The sequence below is a fragment of the Numida meleagris genome, chromosome Z (assembly GCF_002078875.1).
Source record: "Numida meleagris isolate 19003 breed g44 Domestic line chromosome Z, NumMel1.0, whole genome shotgun sequence".
In the NCBI taxonomy this organism is placed as follows: Eukaryota; Metazoa; Chordata; class Aves; order Galliformes; family Numididae; genus Numida; species Numida meleagris.
Genome location: NC_034438.1, coordinates 69921301 through 69942579, shown reverse-complemented (window position 1 = coordinate 69942579; position 21279 = coordinate 69921301). Strand labels below are relative to the sequence as shown.

Sequence of the window (21279 nt, the reverse complement as noted above, 5' to 3'; positions counted from 1 at the left end):
GAAGTGGAGATGAAGGAATTTCAGCCTTGCTTGGGTGGAAGAAGCTGCCTTACAGAATATATGGGGAAGAGCTGCTGCGTCTCAGCAGAGAGTAAGCAAGGAGTGGGTTCCTTCAGAGTTCTCCAAGTGTGGATGTAACTTTTTTTTTAATGTTATTGGCTTTGTCCAAGTGACATATGAATCTGAATTATCTGCCAGGTACAGACCTGTGTTGGTGCCCCTGCCAGCTTGCCTGCTGCAAAGAAAAATCAGTCCCTCCCTTGACTTCTTAGTAAGATTTAGCCCAGCTGAGAGCTGAAGGGTTGGTCACCTTTCTCAGAAGAAAAATATCCTTTGTGAATGACTTACAGAGCAGCTAAATTCTCCTTGGTTCGGAGAGACTAAATCTTCAGAGGTGGCAGCTGGCCTCTGTGAATCTGTAATTCTGCATATTGCAGAGGACTCTGAGCAATGAACTGTGATTCTGGGCAGCTTGGTAATGCCTGTGTTCAGTCTGGGATAAGGGGGGGGCAAAAAGCGTCTGTATGGATTTAGGGAGTCCTTTTAAAGCATAATTACTTCAGCTCCAGTTCCTGTCGACAGAGCTATTAATTGGAGGGCTGTAAATAGACTCTGTGACCTGAATCATGGCAGCTATGGAAGACAGGACAAGAGAACTCAGATTTGAATGTCCAGAGGAAAAGTCTAGGCTCAGGTGAACCAGAAGGAGAAAGGCAGCTGTATACCATGTTTCATGAGTAGAAAAGGCATAGTACGTTGGCATGCTTCAGCTCCCTGCGGAGCAAGATACAGGGAGGTGGATGTGGCTGAAGTGAAGAGAGCATAGCAATTTGTCTGGAGCATGGGCAGCATGATGTAGTGGGTGGTGACCATCCCATGGCAGAGGGATTGGAACTGGATGGGCTTTCAGTTCCCTTCCAACTCATATTCATTCATAGTTCTGCAATTCTGTGATCACCTTCCCAGGGATCAAGGTGAGCCTGGTTGATCAGCAGTGTCATGAGCCCTCTTTCCTGCCCTGCTTGAAGACAGGACTGCTCTCTTCCAGTCTTTGGGGACTTCTCCCAGTCAAACATGGCTGAACAGCCTTGCCATCACACCTGCCAACTCCTTCACTTGTGGATGCATCTCATCAGGGCACAGGGATGTACGTATACATAAGACATACTTAAATATGTAAGTTTACTTAAATATTTGCAACTTTATCCTGAAGTGGAGATGGCATTCAGTACGTCAGACTTGTCAATGTCCATCTCAGGAACCTCCTGATTTCATTCTGCTTTGCTGTGCTGTCCCCCGTTTGGGGATTACAGTAGTGCTCATCCTCCCTCTTAAGAAAACATGGAACCTGGCACTTCTTGCTTTTGTAAAAGTGGAGCTTACACGGAATGTTGCTTCCCTCCCTGTGCCTTACTAATACTTTGAGTGCCAGCCAGCCACAAACACGAGTAGCAAAATGCCTTCCCAGAAGGAACTGCCAATGATAAACACACAGGGGCAGTTCCTTGCTTATCCTTGGGCACGGTGGGATGATGTGGTTCCCCTGTGAGCTGAGCACATGTCCTGCACTGCTGCTGGATGGCAGGTAGACAAAGCGCGGGGAAGAGAGGACAGTTACCTTCCTGAAGTTAAACAGGCAGAAACAAGAATGACTGCAGATTGCTAGAAGACTCTACAGGGGCAATTCTGTTCAACAGAAAAACTATGTAAGAGATACACTAGATTCCTGGGGAGAAAACTAAGTCCTCTAGCTGTCTGATGCACGGGGGAAAGAATTGCTATAATGGGCTACAAACTTGACTGTGAATTTGGTGTTCTTAAATCTGAAACACTGCAGGATGGTTGTCTCAGTTTATCAGAGGCTGGATCATGGTGCAGGTAGTCGTGGAAGCAGCTATCCTGTGCTCTCTGTCGTCACTTTTCTTGGTTGCCTATCCTACATAAAACAGTAAATTGTCAGAAAAAAAATTGTCCTGTTTCGTTTTGGTGTGACACGGAACGTTCTGCTGCTTGCTATAAGAGTATTGTGCTCAGAGTATCACTGGGGAACTATGAATCCTGGAAGAAGCCTCACAGTTTACTCGATATCACTCTTGAAACGCTGCGGGTTGGGTCCTTCTTGCTGGTTCTTGCTTTCATTTGGCCATGTTTTTCGGTGAAGCCTTGCACCTAGTGTATTTCTTCACCTTAGAACCTTCGTTTTCATCATACTATATGTATGTCTCCTACCATCAGAACGATCTTATGTTTCACCTCCTGTCCTGCTGAGCAGTGAGATAAGCTGAGGACTGCTGGACCTCCTCCATACCACCCTGGGCTCATGGCTTTGTAGTCAGGTGTTGTGAAGTAGCTGACCACTTGCTTACTATCCTGTAATCATGAGCAGTGCTCCAGGAGGACGAGGCATGTCCTTGAGGCCTTGTCTCCTGTCTGGGAGGGGGAGGCTGGTGCTTGCCCTGCAGTTGCTGAGCAGTACAGGTAGTCTTGTCACTGTGTCAGTGCTACCAGATCTGACTGAGGCTCTCAGAGCTCTAGGCAAGCAGGATACAGCCTTCCTGAATCTGATCTGCTGACAGTTCAGGACAGAAATGTTCCAGTAGCAGCAGGCAGTCCAAGGAGCTAGCCCAAGTGTTTAGTGAGGGACGCACCAAGGCTTGTGTGTTCACATAGTCTGTGTCCTCACAGCAGTAAAACACGCTCTTTGGGGGCAGGGGGCCAAGGGGCTCACCGTGCTATTATTTTCTAGCTTTCCTGCCCTTGAGGCAGACAACCAGAAACAGATGTCTGCCTCCATGATGGTTGTCTGAAGTACACGGCAGTGGGAAGTTCCGTTCTTCCTCATAACCCCATCAGTGAGAACTGAGAAGTGTTTGGGGGGGGATGTGGCCTCTCAAGCTGGTTTCAAAATGGAATACTTAAACCAGTGGTACTTCTGCTGCCCCTCCTGCATTAGCAGCAGCACCTTTTCCTGGGCTGCTCTGCCAAGGCTCATGGAAGAATCCTCTCCCAGAAGCCAGACCTGGCCCCATGCTCTGTACTAGCAGCGGTATCCTCACAAAGCAGGAATTGGCCATCCTGCTCTTGAAAATAAGTCAAGATCAGTAACCCTAATTACCTCCACTGCATCGATGCTGCTGATAGACATCTACACTTCCCCAGGAATAAAAACTTGTGGAATGTTTAGATACAGTTCACAGCCACGTGAACCCTATGGCTAGCGTGTATGGCTGACTACTGAACTCATCTGAGAAGAAAGTGATTCCTGCTGAGACAAAGATGCAGGCAAAACAGAGAGAGGATCTCTACTCCGTAGGTACCAGGAAGGGAAGCATAGCTGAGGTTCAACAACTGCATCACCAGCTCTCTTTTATAAAATGAAACCTGTAACAAAAGTTTTCTTCATGAGCTGCTTCCAGCCATACAAACATACCAGCCCCCTAGCAGCCATTTTGTGAAGGGAAAACAGTTCTCTTCACTATACTTTCTCTTCAGCGTGGTATGAAAAGTGTAAGCTGTGTCCTAAACCAGATGGCAGAACAAGACCATGCTGGAGGTTACATCTGGACCTGTCTTCTCAGCATATTTTATGAAAGAAGTTTTTTGCTACAATTTTTCTGTGAATAGCTGCCTAAAATGAGGGGTGTGATATCTTTAAACCAACAGCTGCTCTAAGAAAAGAGGCAATGAACAATTTTGCAATTATATTGGAAATGCTTCATCTACAATAATTAGAACATTCATACAGAATTTTCGAGAGTCAGCTTAAAATAATGCACACAATACATTAAATTCAGAACATCCTAGATGTGTCAGTTGGGATACTTACTGACACTAAATTTCCTTCTCCTGCAGGCTTGTGTATGCTCACCAGTAGGGAGAGCAGTGCTCTCCATGACATACCACTGTAGGGTATCTAATGCCACTAATTAAGGGCACAGTCAAGCTTCACATGCCAGCAGGAAGGTAATCCCCAAACAGCACATGTGCTGGTAAGGCCTGGAGTTTTTCACTCATGCATGGTAGCAAAGGAAGCTCCTGCCATAGCCAAGAGACCACTGGCTCTAAACACAGTATTCAGCAAAAAAAAAAAAAACAGTCAGGAATGACCTGACTGAAGCTTCACATCCAGCTCCAAGGTCATAACAGAGCCCGCAAAAAGCACTGTTTGACCTTAAGTGCAGAAACTTGAGAACTGAAGGGTCATGTGACTTGAATGGGTTTATGAAGACTGACCACATCCTTGTTAGCTTCATGTGTTTTGTGGCTGTGTTAAGAGCCAGTCCCTACTTGACAAACACCAGTGCAAACCCCAAACATTAACATATTATCCTAACTGGTACAAAACTTACTAACTATGTCTTACTGTGACTTATAGGTACTTGTGCACACTTTGGAGTATAAGACTTAGAATATGCAAAAAGATCACCACAGAAGCTTAGTCTAAGCCTCAGCAATTGCACACATACAGGAATTACAAGGCTTGAAAGAAAAGACTAGCAGGTGAGGGACTTGTCTTTTATCATCAGGCAGGGGTGAAGTGCGATCAGTTTGATTTGAGCTTCCTTCCTGGAGCTTTACACCAGTTGCAGAGTCAGTTTCATTAGTTTATTTTTTTCATTTATGCTTTTAGAAACAACTATGGCTGGTTATAACAACGAATAGCAGGAAGTGACGGTGAACTGCTTGTAGTCCTTCACTCATCCACTAACGCATACAAAACAAGCATCACAAGTTACCGACGGCCCTTCTACGATGTCTGACACTGAACACCGCCTCTAGGGTGGTGCTCATCATCTTCATAGACTTCCCCATTATAGATATGTTTTCTTTTCTGAGATGGATCGAAGTCCACTAAGTTCACCTGTTCCATTTCCTCAGTTTCTTCTATGTCCTGTCTCGCAGGTAGCAGTTTTTCAAGTAACGACAGCTTATCTGAGGAAAGGAAGCCACTCTCTGGGAAGTTCACCTGGAATCATCAAGAGATGGACTTGAGTGTACTTGAACTTACCTTCTTGCAACCAATTACAGGTCACAGTATGTGCCAAAGCCAGCTTTATCATCACAAGTGACTTAAGCTCAGTGCTTAAGAAATACCGGACATTAGAAATGTTGAATCTCCCCTAGCACAAACGGCTTGCTGCCACAGCTCCCAGCATCAGCTCTTCTCCAGACAATAAGCAAGCTTCTGGATGGATATTAGGTGCTGAACTGTGCTCTGGAATTAAGTTGACCCACTTACCCTGAACTCTATGATGAGACGTCCTTTCTCATATGGTCTGCGATAGATCGGCATGCCTTCATTTAAAACGCACTTAATAGCCCCGTGGTTGACAACCTGGCCTAGAAACAAAAAAGCAAAGAAGGAAGATAAGCAGGAAACAGAAGCAGATCTAGTTTCAACTCCCTTCAATATTTATGTAGCTTTCTACATTGTGTAGAGACAACTACACTGATTTGCAGCAGTCTGACAGGGACTCAATGCCTGTTGACATCTACATTACCCTCTTGTAATCTTGTTATGCTTCCCAAGGAAGCACACTTACAAGGATGCTAAGTGCTCCATCAGTTCCAGGGCTGAAAAAGCATTTTTCAGAGACCCATGGCCTTCAAGTGTCCATGAGGGAAGGTCTGTTACTACATCATGTAAAGAGAGAGTTACTGCTGGCTGCTATGCAAAAATCCCTTCGCGTTTCAAGATTTCTAACTGCAAAGACCAGAAAGAAAAAGCCTGGTACTGATGTACGCCCCTTGTACAACAAGGGGGATTGCTTCTGCTCCTTAAAGCAGACACATGCTTGGACTTTTAGCAGAAAGCAAGCCAACACTTACCAGGATGAGAGGTAATAATGATAGTCCTATTATCCAGCGTTGTGATAGGCTTCTGAAAGCCACACAGTGCTTCAACCAGCTGTATATCCATAGACAGAAGAAGGTCTTCATCTCGTCTACAGCAGAACCAATCAAAAACAGTGACACAGAAGGCAAAGCAAATGAAAGGATCACACCCACCTTCAATAGCTGACTTACTAAGGAAAATAATTTTAATCGAGTGAAGCCTGGACAATTAAAGTAGTATGAGTATTGAAGCAACAGCTCAAGCAAGCATTATGGGAATAGTATCCACGCTGAGAGCCATCATTAACTACTTGAAACACAGAAACATTTATTAAAAAGGAACAGATGTGGTAAGGCTCAGCTATATTCAGTTTTACTTCAGCACTGTTTTTCTGTCCTAGGAAGGACTTTATCTCTCAGCTTAAGAAATGCACCTGGGACAGTTAACTCCTTTTTATGTAGATTAACACTCTTGGGTGCATCAGCCAGCTCTACACCATTCTCTTATACTCAACTTCTGAAGATCTGATACTACAGAAGTGTAAGCAGGTTGTGCCCACTCCGGGCTCTGCTGAAAGACCAAATACAAATCACTAAGTATCTGAACATTAATTGTTTTAGTTGCCTATTCTGAGCTCAGTAAGGCACTACAAGTGATGTCTGCATGCACCGCATGTCCAAGGGCTGAGAAATCTTCAAGCCTATTAAAAGAACTTAGTTATTTCACTCACCCTATTTAAAAGGTCTCTGGAATGAGACTTGCCTGAAAAGTTAATTTTAGACTGTGAAGGGAGAAGAGGAACGTTCCAGTTGTCCCAGTAGCAGCATGACCTCAGCACAACACTAGATGACCATTAATATCAAGGGTTACCTAAGGACACTAGCACTGAAGGCAGTGGGAAGGAAGATGGACAAAAATAAGCAAGCAGAGTTATGAATTCAAGACCAAGGTAGCCATGCAAACAGCTTGTTCAAGCTGCCCCTTTAGCGTAACTAACTGAGCACCTGGTTTCACAGCAAGTAAGAAAAACTGACTAATCTTATCCAGCATGAACAGAACTGATTCTTAACCCATGAGCACAGCATTCTTTTGGCACAGAATTCAGCACCACAGAGGACAGTCATGCAGACCAGCTGTTGGTTTCCTACAAATCTTTACTCATCATTCGTATTCACAAGTACAATGCCAATGGTGGGTATTAAGAGACAAATGTCCACCTACATCCACTGTCTTCTTCCTTAATGCTCCCAACACAAGCAGTGAAACACAAAACATTTAAGATGACCAGCACTGGTCAAGTCTAAAAAGTACTGGACAGGCACATTCCATAAACAGTAACTTGAAACAAAGATACCTGCAACACCAAGCAGTACTTTCAGGTAACAAAATACTTCAGACAGGCTCAATGCTTCTTAGGCACTTTGTGTTCATGTAGAAGGAATCATGACAGTGCCAGTTTCCCCCACTTCTCCCACTTAAGTGTACTGCTTTTGGTCAGAAAGGTGTACGCTACACTCAAGAAGTTTGTTACAGACAGGATTCCCAAAGAAAAACGAAAACAGTGCAACTTCTTTCTTGTGCCTTGGAGCCAAGTGGGCAATCAACAGCTGCCTACACTAAACTATGATCTTCTAATGTAAGGGATGGAACTATCCAAGAAAGAGCAAGGAAATATTCAACTACTCCGTTGCAAAAGATCACATATAAAAATCTGGTACTGTTAGAATACAGATGGTTGTAACTAAAAAGAAAACAGAATTTCCGCACACATCAGTACTCATGGGTGGCTCCTAGCCACATGAACCTATCTACTCATCTGCCCAGGAGAAACAAGTCCTTTGTAACCATGGAAGCATGTGAACAAGCATCTCAAGAGTTAACACAAAGAACTGGTGAAATTTTTACCTTGTAAATACAGAGTGGTCTTTCTGATCCAAGACAATAATAATATCCCCTGGTTCTAGTCCTGGCTCTTGGTCCCCTTCACCGTGGAATGTTATTTTCTGACCATCCTTCATTCCTATTGAAGAAAAAAAATTTCAGCTTTTTAAAAACAAAAAGCAGCAGTGAGAAATACTTCTAAAGGCAAAAGACAGTACCAGGAACTAACTGAATCTTGAGATTCATGATATCAAGAACTTTTTCTCCTGAAGCCTTGCTCACTCCCCTGAAAATCAACTCACAATTCCAACAGATCTTAATGCTCCCAAACTGAGATACAGCTCAAAAACATTATCTACAGCTTGAAACTGCTACTTATCAAGATAAAAATCTCTAAGGGCAACAATGTAAGTACCAATATGACAAGAAAACAAACACTGCACACAGAATTCATTTTGAGAATCAACAAATCAACTGAAGTTTTAGAACTGTATGTGGCAGAGAACACAAAACTTGATTTCAGTGACTGCACAGTCCGAGAATTACTTTCCCTAGGATTGAACCTGTCATGTAAGAAACCCATTTCACCTACGCAGAAGTCACTGTATGTAAATTCTAGCTGCCTCATGCTCAGTTTTTTCCAACTATGAAAGGAGTAAAAAAAGAAAAGCTTTTCTAAACTATCTCCTTTTAAAAAAAAAAGGAACGTTTTCTCTGCTAAAAACAAATTCAGGCATTATGTAATGTGTGGTTATACATAAAATAGTTTCAGAAAGTAATCAGCAGCAAATCTGTACAAGTTATATGCTTGCTAGCGTGGTTTGTCTTAAGAGCTGCACTACGCCCAAGATTTCTCCATCCAACTTCTGGAGATCCCCAGGGGAAAAGTATTTGTCACACTCAACACATTACATTCTCCCACCACTGTATCGAGTTACATTTTGCCAGGCAAAGATCAGCTACGCAGAGCAGCACTGTAGGGGTTGCACTGCAAACAGTTCTAAGCATTACAGGCTTAGCACCATTTTTGCACCCAATTACTGTAGCAGACCTGGTTCCCCTTCACACTGAAACACAGTAGAAGTGATCGGAGTCTGCATGGTTTCCCTATGCATAGAAAACTCAGTGAGAAAGCTGAACCAACAAGTGTTACGTTTTCCTACCGTGACTGCACTTACAGAACTGCACTAGATAAAAATAATCCACTGCTTACAACACTGCATGTTTCTTCATTTGTTCTTGGTTCTGTGCACAAAAATTAACACAGAATAAACCTTCCCTAAAAAACAGGACCGCTTTTGAAGACAGCAGCAGGCTACTTTGTTGTTTATGTTTTCAGCAGTGCCACCCACCGAGTCAACACTATGTATTTGTTCATGTTTTAGAGCTGCAAGGGCAGCGTCAGCATAACCACGGTTAACACTGCATCTTACCAAGACACCTCACCTTTGTCAATGTGCACTTCTAGTATTTTCTTCTCTCTAACAATCTTTCTGCCATTGCAGCTCTTGCAGCGGTCCTTGGGGCTGATGCGCTCCCCGTGCCCCTGGCACTCCATGCACACAGACTGGATCTGCTGCACCATGCCGGGCCCAATCTGGTGAATTCTGATTTGCATCCCTGTCCCTCTGCAGTTCGGGCAGCATTCTACTGCACCCTTCTTACCACCACGACCTGAAGAGAGAATTGGAGATGGTCAATTGCACTTTCTCGTTGCTTCTGGCAACGCGTAAGTTAATTCTGCATCTCTGGAGAGAAGGAATGACAGTTTACTCTTCATATTTACCTTCACATTTGTCACAGATAACGTTCTTTTGCAGCGCAAGTTTTCTTGTTGCACCATTGTACATATCTTCTAAACTTACTGATAACTGGTGGACCACATTTTTGCCTGTGAAAGAAAACAGTTACTCAAGTCTGCAAGTCTGGACTCAAAGTAACAGCACGTTTTCCATACCACAATGAAACAAACTTCCACAGGCTTTAACATCTTACTTCAGTGCAGCTATCTCGGGTTACTTATATTAGTCAATAACAGCTTCCCAGTTGTGTTGTAGTTAAGTAAAGGTTTTAATGGCACTAACGCATCTCTATTAGAAGAAATCTGACTCATTTCTGAGAGCACAGGCAATATACGTAACAAAGATGTGAAAGCTTACATTTAAATTCCAGATACAAAATTTTTGCATTAACTGTAATTCTGCTACAAGTCTTCTACAGGGAAGTGGGAGGCATTGTCTCAAGTCAGTTTTTTCCCCCTCTCATGAGGGGACTTCTGGAAACTTAGCTGAGTAGCTGTAATTACATTTTTACTATCAGGAATTAATTAGAATTTTAGGAACAAGGGAACCAGTTTAGGGAAGTACAGCAAGTTCCAGCTTACTAGGAATACTTTGATACAGACTTTTTAATTCCCTTTGTACCCTAGGAGGAGAAGAGCTGTGGCCAGTGCTGCTTTTAAGCAGTTTAATTAATTAATTAGCCTTCCCTAGTGCTATCTCTAGATTTTAACTTTTGAGCAGCACTTTACTGCAGCTTCAATCAATCTGATTCAGCTGAATATCACAGGAAAGCAGGAAGGTTTAACAGAGTCAAAGTGACTTGGCTATCTTACTGAGATACAGCTACTTACAATTAAAGATCAAATTCCATTTTGACATTATGGCATCTTACTTAACGCTTATTTTAAGGCTGGTTACTCCTATGTTTCCCAGTCAGCCTACTGAAAGCCGGGCTCGCACTCAGCCAAAGCTTTCCAGGCACAAAGCCTGGTTAGAGGCTAACACAAAGCATGGCATCACAGACTGCACTAGCACTGCAAGTACTCTCCCCTTGTTCACTTCGGGTGTTAAGGTCTAGGGACAACACTTCGGACGTCTTTTATAGACTAGAATCAGAGAATTATTAAGGTTGGGAAAGCTCACTAAGCCGCACCATCAGCCCACCCCCACCCTGCCCACTAACCACGTCCCTCAGCACATCCACGCGTTCCCTGAGCACCTCCAGGGACGGTGCCTCCCCCACCTCCCCGTGCAGCTCTTTTCCAGCGCCGGACCGCTCCGAGAGCAGCCCAGCCGTAACTTCAGCACCGCTCAGAGACCTCCACCCGCAGCAGTCCCCACGGGAACACCTTCCTCTCACGAGAACTGCCCCGCACGGCCCGGGAGCGGGTCAGAAAGCCGCCCCGTACCTCGCCTCTCCCTCTGCATCCTCCCGCCGCCGCCGAAGAACATGTCGAAGATGTCCATGGGGGACCCGAACCCGCCGCCCGAGCCGCCCTCCTTGATGGCCTGCTCGCCGCCCTTGTCGTACAGCTCCCTCTTCTTGGGGTCGGACAGCACCTCATACGCCTGGGAGATCTGCTTGAACTGCGGGAAGAACACGCGCGCCTCAGAGACCCCGCGGCTCCGCCGCCCGCCGCCCCCGGCCCGCGCTCCCGCCGCCCCTCGCCGACCTTCTCGCCCTCGTTGGGGTTCTTGTCGGGGTGGTACTTCAGTGCCAGCTTGCGGTACGCCTTCTTCAGCTCCTCGGCCGAGGCGTTGGGCTTCACGCCCAGCACGTCGTAGTACGTGGTCTCCTTCACCATGGTGGCAGCGGGCAGCCTTGCGTGCACCCGGCTCGCGTTCCCGCTGCCTGGAGGAGCTCTCCCTTGCCGCTCTCCCCTCCCGAGTTTTCTGGAAAGTTCGGAGCCGGTCCCGTATCCGGCGCTTTTGAGACGGCGCCGCCCCGCCCCGGAAGTCGGGTTCGCGGGGGGGACATCCAATAGGAGCGGGAGGCGGAGCGCGCCGAGCCAATCAGCGGCGCCGGCCTCGGCTCGACCCCGCCCACCCCCCGGCCGTCCCCCTCCGCCCAGATTTACGCCCACGGAGGGCCACGGCGCTTGCGCCGAGTGAAGGCGCTCGAGAGGGAGTGCGCATGCTCCCGTGTCACGTGAGGCGGCTCCGCGGAGCTCATTGGTGCGGCGTGCTGCGGCGCGCGGCTGGTGGCGGGCAGGGGGCTGGTGCGCGCGGTAAGGCGGCGTTGCTATGGGGACGGAGCCTGCCCTGCGCGGGGAGCGGGAGCGGGGAGGCCCAGGGACGCGGCCGGGCCCGGGGGCAGGGAGCAGCGCGTCCCGGTAACGCGTCGTTTTGTCCCGCAGCGCGGCGATGCGTGCGTGCTGGCTGGTGGGGACGGAGGAGCGCGGCCTGCGCGTGCCGCTGCCGCACCTGGCCGCCGTGGTGCTGGGCCGCGGGCCGCGCACCCGCATCGCCGACAGGAGGTGCTCGCGGCAGCAAGGTAAGGCCGCTGCCTGCCAGCCGTGCCCGCAGCCTTCCGCACCTTCATTCACGGAAGCCTCCCTCCAAAAGGCAGCAGAAGCTGAAAATGCAGAAGTGTTTTCTGCAAGGGGTGGGCGGGCAGGCAGAGATCTGGCCTTTCTCTTTACGTTGCTTCATAACTCTTTGTTCTTTCTTTCCAGTTCTGTTGAAAGCAGACTGCAACAAGGGGTATGTCACAGTTAAGCAGGTATGTTTTTAAGCAGTTTTTCAGGGTTTCTGGTACTCGACTGGCATGTTACCCTTGAAGCCCACAAATACTGTGAATGTCAGTTCTCATCTCAGATTGTGGAGGTCCCGGAGCAATTTTGTGGCCAACAGGAGCTTGCCAAGTGGTCCTCAGAAGGGATCTGTTTTCCATTTGTGTGTCTCAGTGCAGGAGTGCACAGCCACCGCCGTACTGCCGTCTTGCATCAGTGAATCCTGAGGAAAAAAAACACTGAATCCTCACCGTGTGCTTCTTCCAGGCTCTGTGCTCTGGAGGTCTTCAAGTTCTTCCCCTAAACTGACTGACCTTCCTTCTGATCATTAGGCTTGTATTTCTGAAGTTATTGCAGCCCTTCATTTAAAGTCACAGTGGTTCTGTATTGCAGGGACTGGGCTGCTGTTGAGGGTTTTGCTTTGGTGAGTGATAGAGCCAAAGACGTTCTCTCTTCTAAGGAGGGGTGGGATGTGAGGCAGCACAGAAGGCATTCACGTGTTGAGGGATGTAGGCCTACCCTCTTACTGACAACGACCAGTATCCGAGATAATGTGAAGGGAAAATGTTCTGGCCTCTGGTGCAGGGGCACGTGAAAGATCCCAGAGCACCAGCATCCGTGTGGGTAACACAGCAGGATGTTCTGTGTTGTCCTCTTCCATCAAAATATCTGCCAGCACTCAGTGAACGCTGAGCCCCCACTGGTCTCTGATGAATCCTGCAGAAATCTCTGTTTCACCAAAGCCAGTCTTTGCCACAATTTGCATGCAATGTTACTGCTGTTTCAGAGGCACGAGTGCTTTCTGGCAGTGGGCGTTAGCATGCTTGCACTGCCAGCTCTCGAGTTGCTTCCCAGTATGGGGTTTCAACAATCAGTAGCTAAACAGCACGTTGGGCAGGGAGATGCGAAATGTGCTTTGTTTGAGTGAAACTGTGGCACTGTAGGATGAGGAGATTCTGGCTGGGGTCGGGCAGGCATTCCGTCAGATCAAACACGAGGTGATGAGAGACGTGGTGCTGTCTTGTGAAACAAGCAGGTGTCCGACAGCCAGGGTTAAAGAAACACGACAAAGTTTATCAGTCAAAAGCAAGAGCTGGTTTTTTAAAACTTACTTTATATATAAACATGAAGCAGAAGCATGTAGCTGAAGGCAGAGGCTCCTTTCCTAGGGTCATCCTCATCATCAGACAAAACCTGCTCAGTTGATCAGTGTAGGTTGCCCGTGCCACTTTGTGTTATCAGGTGGAACTGAGGCAGAGGAAAAAGTCCTGCTCTTCTGTAACCAGCTGAACTTCAGTAGCTTCTGAGGCTTTAAAAGATTGTTCTGGGTGGAAAATCATTTTAGAGTTGCACAGGTCCATGAAATGGTGAAATGAGAGGGCAAAACCAGTTGTGACCTTGCTGACCTGAGTTTCTGCTATTAAACAGTCAGCGGAAATTTGTATTTTTTATTTTTATTTTTTGCGAGTGGGGCATGCAAAATTAAAAGCATTAAAATGTACGTCGTCCCGTATATACTTGGCACAAGCTGAGGCGGGCAGAGAGGTTTAGTGTCATTCCAAGGAACAGGCAGGTGTGCTTGAACACAGTCACACGTGGACTGGGCAGTGGTTATCACATCTGGCCTGGGAAACAAGAACAGAGGCTGGGAGCTGATCCCCATGCAGTGGTGTCCTCTGGGAGCTCCAGTAAACTTATTTGCTCGTTTCTCTTTCCTTTTCATTACACAGCAGGGAGTGCATTGGAAGTGTTAGCAGCGTGCTGTGGTTAGAGAGCCTGCTGGTGTGAGCCCAAACACCCATCTCTTGAAATGAGCTACAAGAGCAGACTTAGGTATTTGAAGGTAGATGTGTCAATGGGACAGCATTCAGTAGGTGCTGGACAGAATACAAAATGTAGTAAAAAAGAAAATAGAAGAAATAGAAAATAATTTGAACTTGGGAAGCTCTCTGGGGATTGTTGGTTTGAAATAATTTGTGAAAACTGCTGTTATTTTTTCAGAAGTAATTGTTGCTAAAGCTGTGGCTTGTGTCCTAATGGCTGCAGTCACAAGACTGGTTGTTGCTGGCTGACACTGATCTTGAACTTCCCAGAATGGGACAGGGGTGGAATGAAAACCAAACACGTTTGCTTTCCAGCATGGTGATACTCCGGGGCAGCTGACCAGTAGCTGCTGGTCATTTCAGTTACAACATCAGCTTTTTCTGTTATTTTTCTCTCTACCAAAGATAGGAGTCAATCCAACTAGTGTTGACTTAGTGGATGTTGGCAAGGATGAAGAGGTGAAAATGAGGCCAGGCCAAGTTCTGCATATTGTGAATAAACTTTATCCCTTTGTGGTGCAATTTGGCGAAGAATCAGGGGAAACCGTTATGGAAGCAGAAGAGAAAATACAAACTGAAAAGAGGCCGTGTGAGGACTCCTGTGAGAACAATGATATAGAAAGTGTGCCCAGAAAGGCAAAGAAGGTGGAGGTGGTGGATGCACAAGGCAGTTCTGCAGACCTCAGGCCAAGCAAGAGCAATGTATCTCCGCATGAAGGGACATCGAGCAGAAAGGCAAGTGTATTGGTATCAGTGCTTCTGCTGTTTCTCCTGGAATTGTCTCCTCCATTGGAGGGCTTTCATCTTTACTTCTGTAGGTGCTACCTATGGGGAACTTCCCAGGTGAACCTGAGTCCTAGGAGTGTTCAGAGCATGATCTGGCATATACAAAGGCAGAGGTCTGCACCTGATGTCATGTAGCTCCTGAGAACACGACCTGGATCCCATGTTAACCTGAGCTGGGGAGTGCTAAAGTAATGAGCTTGCTTCAGGAAGTGAGTTCTTAATCTCTGGTTCCTGCTGCAGTTTCTGCTAGAAGAGCGGAGCTCCACTGAGCTTGGAGTAGCACGGTGTGCAGGCTCTTGAGATGAGATCTGCTCTCTTACAAGTAGAACAGTGGTTATCTAAAAAGCTTACAGAGAATGGAACATCTTGACCTTTTTTCTTTTTTTTTTTTTTTCCTTTTTTTTCCTGCTATGTGGGTCATTCCTTCAAGTAGAACCATATTTATGTTCATATTGCCAGCCACAATCTTTTGAAGAAATTTTTAGCCCTGCTGACATGGGCAAAATGCAAATGCCCGTTTAGTGCCTCTGAAACAGTAAGAGTGCAGGACCAAATTTCAGTCTCAGATTCTGGTGGGCTGACCAATTACATCAGTGTAGACCTCGCACTGATTATATTAGGATCAAATTTGGGATGCTGTGATCAGAGAGAGATGGCGATTCACTGTTTCCCTGTCAGTACTGGAATAACATTTGAATGTCTTGCTGTTGTAAGAATCTGATGAAGATCATCATTGGCAATGCCTGTGTGGGGCTCTGAGTAGATAAAATATGATGTTTTTCCAAAATGTGCACGCTAAGTGTCGTTTATTAGGAGTTGGATAACAAAATTAAGAGATAATCTGCTAATTCTGGCATGATTGTCTGGTACTTTTATTGTTTTGTTTACAAGGCACTCTGTCTTGCACAGTATTGAAAGATAAATACATCCAAGAGTAGGGCCAGGCACCACAACAGTGCTTCTTTGTTCTGTGCAGAGCAGCATGTGATGAGACAGTAAATGGTGATCCTCGTACCTCCTCTGGCCCTTGTGATGCATGAAGAAGCAGGTCTTGTAGTAAAATGATCTGTCATCATTGGTAAAAAAAGGTCTGTGCTGTAACATATGCATGCAAGTTAACAAATCCAAGCAGATCTAGAGTTGTTAAATTTCCAGCTTTGAATCCTAATAGCACCCGGTTAAAATGTTCAAAAGTAGCTTTGTGGGTCAGCTGGATGGAGGGTTGTGCTGGTGTTCATAAAAAGGAAATGATTCAGCTCTCATTTAGGTGTTATCACTGTAGTTCCAGTGCAAGTACGTAACAAAATGTTTTAAGATACATAATTAGATTCTTAATTCTCTTATAAAAATGTGGGTTTTTTTTCTTCCTTCTATGTTTTAGGAACATTTAGGACACTGGAGTCAAGGTCTGAAGAGCTCCATGCAAGATCCAGAAGTGCAGGTGAGAACTATGCACTTGTACTTTACAGTACTTCTTGTCTAAGAAAGTGAGCATCCTTTGTTCCTTCATCAGTTTACATTAATAATGCGATTAACTGGGGGAGTACTGCACAAGAGCTGCATCTCCCTGTGATAGAATTTGGGAGTCTCTACTATACTGATTTTGTGCAGTGTCAGAACTTCCTTCTCTTGGAGCTCTCTACGCTCTCAAATTTGTCCAACATTTTAAAAAAGTTGCAGGGAGAGCAGGTGAGCAGCGAGGTCACTTTAGCATGGAAACCAGTTAGAGCAGAGCAGTGGTTTAAAGCTGATATTCCTATTTTCTGGCAGTCAGCACCGTTGTATTTCCAAGTCTGGTGCAGCTTCATCATTTCCAGTAAACTTTAACTGTGCAACACCTGGGCAGCAGCTGACGGGATGTGACCTCTGGCTCCTTCTTACTCTATTTCCCTGTGACCGCAGGAATTTCCTAGGTGCCTTCTTTTAACCTTCTGTAGATGCTCCAGGTGCTTCTCTTTTGCTCTGCTTCCCTGTGGCTGCATCATGCTTTTCCTTGAGCTTTGGGGCCAGTCTGACCACCTGAGCCCTTGTGTGTTTGAGTTGAGCTGGTCCAGAGCTAAAGACTCCACAGCCACAGCGGGCCCCTCCAGGAGATAATCACCCTTAGGCTGAAAATAATTTCATTGATCACCCACCAGAATGTCCCAATTTCTTGTTTTTCTTTTTTTTTTTAATAATTCAGGTGTCTGTCGGCAGTTTCAAATGAGTCTATCAGGAATGATAAATCTATCAAAGTACTTGCTTACCTTTTAAACCTGAAGCTCAATCTTCACTCCTTAAGAAGAGGTTCCCATAGCACTTAAGAAAACGGTGTTTTCTTGACCCAAAAGATAAGCTGTTCTTAAAACTCTTGTTTGAATGTTAGAACGCAGAAGCTGTGGCTTAGTGTTAGCTTTGTTACTTGTGGTTCAGAATTAAATGTATAAACAACAGACTTCCCCCCCTTTGCTTCTTAAACATGCCTTAAAGAAATGACAGAATTCCTTTTTCTGGAAGCACCTGCTCACGGCTGCCTTGATTCACTTTCCACTGTCTGTGTAATGCAAAGACCAAAGTGCATGGAAATAGGACATGGACTAGACTTGCTGCTGAAAGTCAGTGTAATGATTTGTGTGCTGATAAAACTTTTATCTCCCTTCCTGTAGGGCAAGACTGATCAGCTCTGAATATACACATACAAAAAGAGTTAGCAGAGATGACAGAGACATCATCCATCTCTCACGAGCAGACTTGCTGCTAACAGAGCAGAGAGAGGGCACGCAGTTTCTGCTTCAGATGCTGGCAGATTTTTATTGCCATGGGCAGACTGCTGCCCTGCTCTCCTCGTGCTTTGGTGCTGTTTCTCTTGATCAGCTGCATCTAGTTGATGCACGGGGCAAAAAAAATAAAATCAAGAGAAAGGAGGGCTTGAGAGACAGAAACCTGTTCTTTATGTGAATGATCTTTAAAAGTGGCATGTTGGGTAGCATCAACTGAAACAGCTTAGATTTTAAGGTTTTTGGCTTCGAAGTGCTGGAGGAGGTGTACAGTGCTGAGTGCTGTGCTGCACCCCTGAGGCTCATGTTTCACCACAGAGCACAGGGAGCCTGCTCGTGTGTGCTCCGCATCGAGCATGGGGCCATTGCTGTCTTCAGAGCCCACAAACCTTGGATGTGGCCTGATGGAGGAAGGACCCTCGACCGCACTGGTTATGAGTCTAGGTTATTTTCTAGAGAGCTCACACCGACTTGTAGTGATGGTGAATGTATTTCTTGCTGAATAAGAACAGAAGGCTTTTTCCTTGGGGTATATAAAGAAGAACACTCGAACACCTCCCTGTAGCTGCTAGGTGCGTGGTGCAGCGTGGTTCCAGTCCAAGTCATGAAGGCAAACACCCTGCTGCTCGGTGTTTCTCCTGGGTAGAGATTTTTCCTGGCTTTTCTTCCTGGCGGTCGCAGTTCCACTGGCAGCACATCCGTGTGCTTTTGCAGCCGTGGTGGGATGTGCATGAGGATGGCAGCTCAAAGCTCACGCAGGGCAGTGCTGATAGGGACAGGACAGTTAACTCCCGTAAGTAATCAAGCTTCTTGTTTTGCTAGGTTTATAAGGATGAGAAGACTGTAGTCATCAAGGATAAATACCCCAAAGCACGTTACCACTGGCTTGTTTTACCGTGGGACTCCATTTCCAACCTGAAATCAGTCACCAGAGAGCATCTCGGACTCCTGGAGCACATGCACGCCGTCGGGCAGAAAATGATTCAGCAGTGCCCTGCTAAAGAGAGCCTGGAGTTCCGGCTGGGCTACCACGCCATCCCCAGTATGAGGTAGGCCCTGGAGGAGCCATCAGGAGGAGCCCGTGCCCTCCCGGGCGTGCGGAGCTGGGGCTGAGTGTTGGCACAGGCTTTGCTCTGTCCCCGCACGGACTCGGGTTCGGTTCCAGGTCCCGTGGGTGTGGCTGAGCCTCTGCTGTCCCCATCCGTGCTGGCTCCAGTGGCGCAATCGGTTAGCGCGCGGTACTTATACGGCAGTACTGGAGCAATGCCGAGGTTGTGAGTTCGAGCCTCACCTGGAGCACAGTGCTTTTGCCCTGCCCGCGGCGCTGGGGCTGGGTGCCCTTTTTTAAGGGCTCGTAGGGCTCCTTCCACCCCGAGCCTTCAGTGGTAACTGCGGGCTCTGTAAGCTTCTTGGGTCGGCGGGGAAATGCCCGTAGGGCTGCCCAGAGAGTTCTGCTGCCGGGTGTGCTGCCAGCTGCTGGGTGCGAGCACGCTCCTCCCTGGTGTTTATCTGGGATCAGAGGAACTCTTAAGCCCGCATGGTCCAGCCTGACAGCGAGCAAGGATTTTAATCTTGTGTGTAAATAAGTGACATTGCGGTGCCCAAACGCCTGCTGAGGATTTGGCTGTCGGTGTTCCCGAGCTGTTCTCCAATTGCTGGAGTAAGCTTTGAGCTGCTGATAAAGTGTCCTGTTCAGCTGCTCCACAAAGCTTAATCCTTTTGTCCATTAAAACCGCTGCCTTTGATTCTTAGGAAACTAGCAGGCATGCAGACCGTAGTTAGGGGCAAATGGAACGTGCAGGGTAGTGACATAAGCTATTTAAGCAAAACACTTAGCATGGATAGTACTTTGAAAACACAGAGAGTGTTTTTTTCTGTGTCAGGACTGTGGGTCGCAGGACGGACCCTTAAGACTGATCCATAAGACTGGCACCCTGCCTCTTTCCAGTCATGTTTGCAACTGATACTACTGCAGAAGAACTTCACACATTAACACTGTTTTTTTCTGTCGTATCTGTGTGATCTGTTTCAGTCAGCTGCATTTGCATGTGATCAGCCAGGACTTTGATTCTCCCGCTCTGAAAACCAAAAAGCACTGGAACTCTTTTACCACAGAATACTTCCTAAACTCCGAAGGTAATCAGTAGAAAAGGTATTTCATACCATCATCGTGTCTGTGGGCTCTGACTTTTGAGCTTTTTTCCGTAGAAGTAGTGTAAGCCCTAAATTCTATTGCAGTAATTGAAAGGTTTTGTGTGATTTCAGATTTTGAGGATCAGCACTAAGTAGAAGTCAGCCAAATTGCGTGGATGGTTTGAATAAAAATGCAGCAATGCTATGTGATGTCTGTTAAGCAGTGTGCAGACTCGGTAGTGCCACACATTTCACGATGTTCCCTGGTCCCAGTACCTCCTGTCTGATCTCATTTCAGATGTGATAGAGATGGTAAGAAGCAAGGGAAAAGTAACGGTGAAAGATCACGCCTCCGAGCTTCTCAAATTGCCCCTCAGATGCCATCTCTGCAAACAACAGCTGTCCACTATCCCACAGCTAAAGGAACATCTCAAGAAACACTGGACAAAATGACTGCAAAAAATCATCTGGCAACCCGTGTGTTCAGACTTCAGGCTAACACTAAGACCTCAGGGTATGAAGGGACGTGTATGGTTTTTGTTAACTGGAGTGAGAAATGTAATATGGGAAAACATAGCTTGTTAACAGCAGCATATTAGCATTGTCAGAGGTTAGACAAAAAGAATGAAATAAAGTGACTTCTGAAATCAGAGGTGTTTGCAGCTGTGTTGTGACACCACCCCGCTGCTGTGTGTGAATGGAAGCCTGGAAGAAGCGTTTTCTTTGGATGAATGGATTCATTTTAATTCAGAACTTCAGAGGTTCTGCACCCAGATGTAGGTTTCAGGAGAGGAGGGGATGAAGCAGTGATTTAGAGCGCTTCCTTTCAGCGTATCCTGCCCATCGCTGAGGATTCTCTGAAGAAAGAATATTGGAGAGGCTGGTGTGGATGACAGCAAAACTGCAATCAGAATGTGCTGAGAAAGAACGGGAAAAGAAGTATCAGCCTTAGCATCCCAGCCACACCATGCCACAGTGCTGCTCAAAGAGGGCAGAGCTGCAGGGTTTCCACTTTGCTATGGAGCTGGCATTGCCCTTCCAGGGTGCCAGGTGTTCTCTGCTCGGATGTCAAGAAGCCTAACATTTTCACCCGCAGGGACTTATTTAACCATTTATATATAACAGGTGAACGTATAATACACCATGATTAGCTTTGCTGTCCCCATGTAGAGTAGTGCACTATCAAGGTTTGCAATTGCTTGGCTGCTTATTTTGAGCACGCTACACAAAAGGTAGCATGGTCCGGTGCTGCTGTGGGTTTTGGTGGGTCTTTATTCTGATTGTTGTCGAGATAAGAGCTCCCAGACCGGCAGCGGGTCATTAGTAATAGAAATCTGTTCCTGGGCCCAGAACCAATCAGCAGGGTTGAAACGCATTTAAGTGCGGCTTGGATTTGTTAAGATGCCCTCTGGATGAAGTGGCTTTCAGTAAAAGCATACAGACCTCTTCTTCATAAAGGGAAAATGCTTTTTGCAAATCTTGATAATGTATTTCTCCGGGACAGGGTGTTCCTCGCTTTTGTGTCCGTGTGCAGTGGTGTTACTGCATATG

The 21279-nt window shown here is 46.4% G+C and overlaps 2 protein-coding genes and 1 non-coding gene across 6 annotated transcripts; 2 read left to right on the top strand and 1 right to left on the bottom strand.

Annotated features, from left to right (window-relative positions):
- Window positions 3687-11439, bottom strand: DNAJA1 (DnaJ heat shock protein family (Hsp40) member A1). Its single transcript, XM_021380133.1, has 8 exons — window positions 11172-11439; window positions 10908-11085; window positions 9504-9608; window positions 9164-9391; window positions 7742-7856; window positions 5830-5945; window positions 5240-5340; window positions 3687-4966 (listed from the first exon to the last, which is right to left on the bottom strand). Exons 1-8 carry the CDS (start codon window positions 11301-11303, stop codon window positions 4748-4750), a joined length of 1194 nt encoding a protein of 397 aa, XP_021235808.1. The 5' UTR covers window positions 11304-11439; the 3' UTR covers window positions 3687-4747.
- APTX (aprataxin) lies at window positions 11567-20380 on the top strand. Of its 4 annotated transcripts, XM_021380134.1 has the most exons (8): window positions 11642-11726; window positions 11856-11992; window positions 12174-12220; window positions 14459-14788; window positions 16221-16280; window positions 18418-18644; window positions 19628-19731; window positions 20027-20380. In XM_021380134.1, the coding sequence occupies exons 2-8, from the start codon at window positions 11863-11865 to the stop codon at window positions 20179-20181; spliced, it is 1053 nt and encodes a 350-aa protein (XP_021235809.1). In that variant the 5' UTR covers window positions 11642-11726; window positions 11856-11862; the 3' UTR covers window positions 20182-20380. The 4 variants fall into 4 exon arrangements, with proteins under 4 accessions (XP_021235812.1, XP_021235810.1, XP_021235809.1 ...); XM_021380137.1 differs by lacking the exon at window positions 14459-14788 and having other exon boundaries at window positions 11567-11673; XM_021380135.1 differs by lacking the exon at window positions 11856-11992 and having other exon boundaries at window positions 11570-11726.
- TRNAI-UAU lies at window positions 18805-18894 on the top strand. Its single transcript is given in 2 exon segments — window positions 18805-18842; window positions 18859-18894. It is a non-coding gene; the product is annotated as a tRNA-Ile (tRNA).